General features: G+C 38.4%; 1 protein-coding gene across 1 annotated transcript; it reads right to left on the bottom strand.

The window, feature by feature from the left end:
- Positions 1–909: 909 nt before the first annotated feature.
- Positions 910–3892, bottom strand: LOC122064273 (probable 2-oxoglutarate-dependent dioxygenase SLC1). Its single transcript, XM_042627983.1, has 4 exons — positions 3728–3892; positions 3067–3650; positions 1474–1816; positions 910–1289 (listed from the first exon to the last, which is right to left on the bottom strand). The coding sequence occupies exons 1-4, from the start codon at positions 3749–3751 to the stop codon at positions 1029–1031; spliced, it is 1212 nt and encodes a 403-aa protein (XP_042483917.1). The 5' UTR covers positions 3752–3892; the 3' UTR covers positions 910–1028.

Raw genomic sequence — 3892 nt, 5'->3', positions numbered from 1 at the left:
TCATACCCTCAGCACAAACTACGGTGAGAACTTGAGACTTGGATCAAGTAAGAGAGATCAGGAAGGAGAGGTTTGATCAACTATCACCAATTTCAAAAATTTATTCCCATTAAATTAAGGTCTAGTAGAATCAGAATCCAAAACGACAGTGGTAAGAAAGAACCCGAAGACTTACTTCGACCTTAGTCGTCTCCTGCAAATATCTGTGGCCAAAGTGGTTAATTTTACTTCTTCCACTAATCCCACAACCCAACGATTCCCAAATATTCTCTTTTGATAATCATCTCCTCCACCTTCTTCCCCAAAACCATTTCAATCCCCAAATCTGCACCGGCAAACCCATATATCTCCTCCTTTCCAACTCACCACGTCCTCCAACCACTCATCATCACTCATTCCAAACTTAAGGTACTCCAGCCGCTATTTGAGGCAATCAAACCTCTCAATCAATTTGAAACTGGTATCATGGTAGGAGTTGAGCAAAAGGGTGGGACTAGAGTTACGGAGAGGGAAAGATGGGGGTTGAGAGGTGCGGCGAGGCAAAGGGTAGGGTGAGATGCCAAAAGATGGCTCTGGAGTGGAGTACAACAAGAGGGGGTTGTGGCCCGTGGGGTGGGAGCGGAGGGAAGCAAGAATAATTTAGGACTTTAGAATTACCAGGTAAGAAAGAGATACGGAAGTTTACTTTTTTAGGGAGTCAGAAAAGAAACATCGAGTAAGAAAATTTGAGTAAATATAAGATAAGTGTAAAGGAGTGATAGTAATTTTCTCCTTTCCTGTTTATAGGGATCTGTTTCATGTTTGAATGGGTCTGTGACAGTGTCAAGATGACAAATGAACAGGATTGGTCCATGAGGGTGTCAAATATGACAACTGAACAAAAGATGAGGCATGAGCTATAAAGTTTATCATTATATTCCTTTTATTTCATGTAAGAACTACTATACATGATATTTCTTGCACTCCTTACAAATCATTGCTTCTTACCTGATGCTACAAAAGTCAACCTATCTGGATTAAGCTTAAATTTAATTTCTCTCAATTGAATTAAACTTCCTAGACTCAAGAAAATTCTTCTTCTTTGTATCACAAGATGACAAGTATTTAAGAAAAGAAGCAAAGTCTGTATCTTTATAACGTCTTGGATTAGATTCATTGATCAATTTGGCCGCTGGTCGGACCACAGTCTCAAAGGGCAAGCTGTGCAAAGAAGCCACTGATATGCGAGACCTCATAGAGTTCACAAGCACCCTATGTAACACACTCTTATATCTTCCATTGCTGAATATCTGCAAAAAAAGTATTAAATACCACATAATAAATTTCTATAACCCAAGTGGTCTGATGAAATGAACCAATCGAGTCTGAATCAGTTCCCAATGTCAAGATAGGAGTTACCTTTCCCACATGGAATCTCACCATTCATGAACATTAGACCATGTGAGGATAAAATCCAAAATTTAACTAACGTACCTCAAGATGGTCACCGAGGTTTACTACGAAAGAGTTGGGAAGTGGTTTGACAGTGAACCATTCTTCTTGGTGTTGTATCTGGAGACCTTCAACCTCATCTTGAAGAAGAAGGGTGAGGGAGCCATAATCAGAATGAGGAGGCATGCCTAGAGTAAGCTCAGGTTCAGGGCAGGATGGGTAGTAGTTGATAAACATTAGCTGGCTTCCATCTTGGAATTGCTGTAAGACATGATCCTCACTTTCATCCTTTTTGCTTTCCACCAATCCTAGGCTCTCTAGGATGGCCTTCATCAGCAGATCAAACAAGGATTTGGTTTGTGTAGAATAATTAAACACGGATTTCCTGTTTAAATTAACCAATTAAGAAAAAAAGTTGTATGATTAGGTTTGATTTAATGATAGCGAAGCAAGAGAACCGGTCCCTATAAAATTTAGTAGGTGAAACATAACCTCACAATTGTGACACAAAACCTTGTCCAAGTGCTTATGTGACATATCTTTTTAGATAAGAACAAGAAAGAACAAACAGTGCCTGTCTCTTAGACTTTACAGAGGGTACTGAGAGGGAGAGAAAGCAAGCATGTTCATTACGCTTAACTATTTTTCATATGGTTCGCACGATAAACCCAAGGGGATAGCACAGTTGGTGAGCAATGAACTTGGTACGAACCATAAACTCGGATGTCCTATGTTCGACACCCACTAGGCACACCTTAAGTCTTCACATGAGAGTGTTTAGTGCTCTTCACTACTTTCAGTGAAAGTTGAATAGTTCTCGTTCAACCTCGGTATGACCCGGTCCATGCGGTTGTGGGGTCAGTATGGGCTCGTGGGATTAATCAGGCCGAAGGCCCTGATATTCGTTGTTAGCAATATATATATATATATATATATATGATTCACACAATAGAGAACTTGGTAAGCATCTTATTGGTATAATTTTAGTTTAAAATGAGTAAAGAAGTAGCTATAATTACAAAAGATGCCATTTGTATTTTACATCTGATGGCATTTTGATAATATTACTAAAACATTGAATCATAATTTGAGCAACTTTCTTTCGTTACTTTAAACTAAAATTTGGTCATTGAGATGTATGTAGGGTCCTCTATCATATGGATTAACTCATGTGTTGTTAAGTAGCAAATAGTAGAGCATTATACTTTACTAGATGTTTAGTCAAACAAAAAAAATTACTAGACATACTAACCCCTTGAAGGACCAAATAAATGTCCATTCTAATAGAAGAGAAATCCTACCCATCTCCACCTTTTCTTAAAAGGGTTTATCTTATTGACATCTATTAAGGTGTCAAAATTTTTGCAATCTTATTTTTCTATTAATTTAGATGACAATTTTTTCAATGAAGGTAATAGTTTCATTTATATGTATACATTTCATGACAATGATAACTTTAGATAATGCTATTATAATGTCACTTTCAATTTATTTTGAAAACTATTTTGTACCCTATCCTATAAATCTTATGGGAATGAGGCTAATGGCATTTAAAAGAAGGTGTCATTTTCAATTTGTAAATAGACTAATAGAAATGTCGTTTAGAAAAGAAAAAAAAAAGGAAAGGGTTGTCACCTCAAGTCCTCAGGTGAGGAAGGCCAAAAGGGAAGGATATCTGAAAGGGGATTGCTGCAGACAAGCTTTAAGAAATCTCTCCAACAAAAAACTCCATCTTTAGCCTGGTTAAAGCTGGTTCCATATCGAACTGGTGCACTCAAATCTGATGTCATATAATTGGCCCTCTCATCATAAGGAAGCTCAAAGAACTGTTTGCTCACATCAATCATACTACTCACAACATTGATGGGAATGCCATGGTTCGTCACTTGGAAAATCCCATATTCTTCACATGCTTTTGCTAGGGTTTTAAGAACTAGTGGTCTCTCAGGGCCTTGCAACTGAGCAAAATCGATGATGGGCAACTGAATATAGCTACCATCGGCCGTGGCAGAGGCGGCGGTGGTATTCTGTTGTCGCAGGATAATGGGTCTCTCCGGCACAGGCAATACAAACTTGTTGGGGACTATTGAAATGCCATTCTCACACAGATGTTTCACTCCTTTCTGGTATTGGCTCTCCGATGAGGGATCATCTTCTTCTCTCTTGTTCTCAGCCACTATCAAACCACCCATTGAAGCTGATGACTGAATATCTTCCACCTGTGAAATATAACATATACTTTAATTTAGTTATGATCTATATATAGAAGAACCAATCAATATTTGGACAGGTTTACCTTGGGTGTTGAAGAGAGGGTCATGGAGGAGGAGAAAGTATTGTGACTTGTGAGAGTAGTAGTGGTAGTAGTAGTAGAAGAAGTAGAAGGAACATATGAGAATTGAGAAGGAAGGAGAGTATATTTATAGAAAACAGCAAGTTGTGGTGGGGGAGGAAACAGGAG

Source organism: Macadamia integrifolia, unplaced genomic scaffold (assembly GCF_013358625.1).
Source record: "Macadamia integrifolia cultivar HAES 741 unplaced genomic scaffold, SCU_Mint_v3 scaffold1597, whole genome shotgun sequence".
In the NCBI taxonomy this organism is placed as follows: domain Eukaryota; kingdom Viridiplantae; phylum Streptophyta; class Magnoliopsida; order Proteales; family Proteaceae; genus Macadamia; species Macadamia integrifolia.
This window is presented reverse-complemented; position numbering and strand designations above follow the sequence as displayed.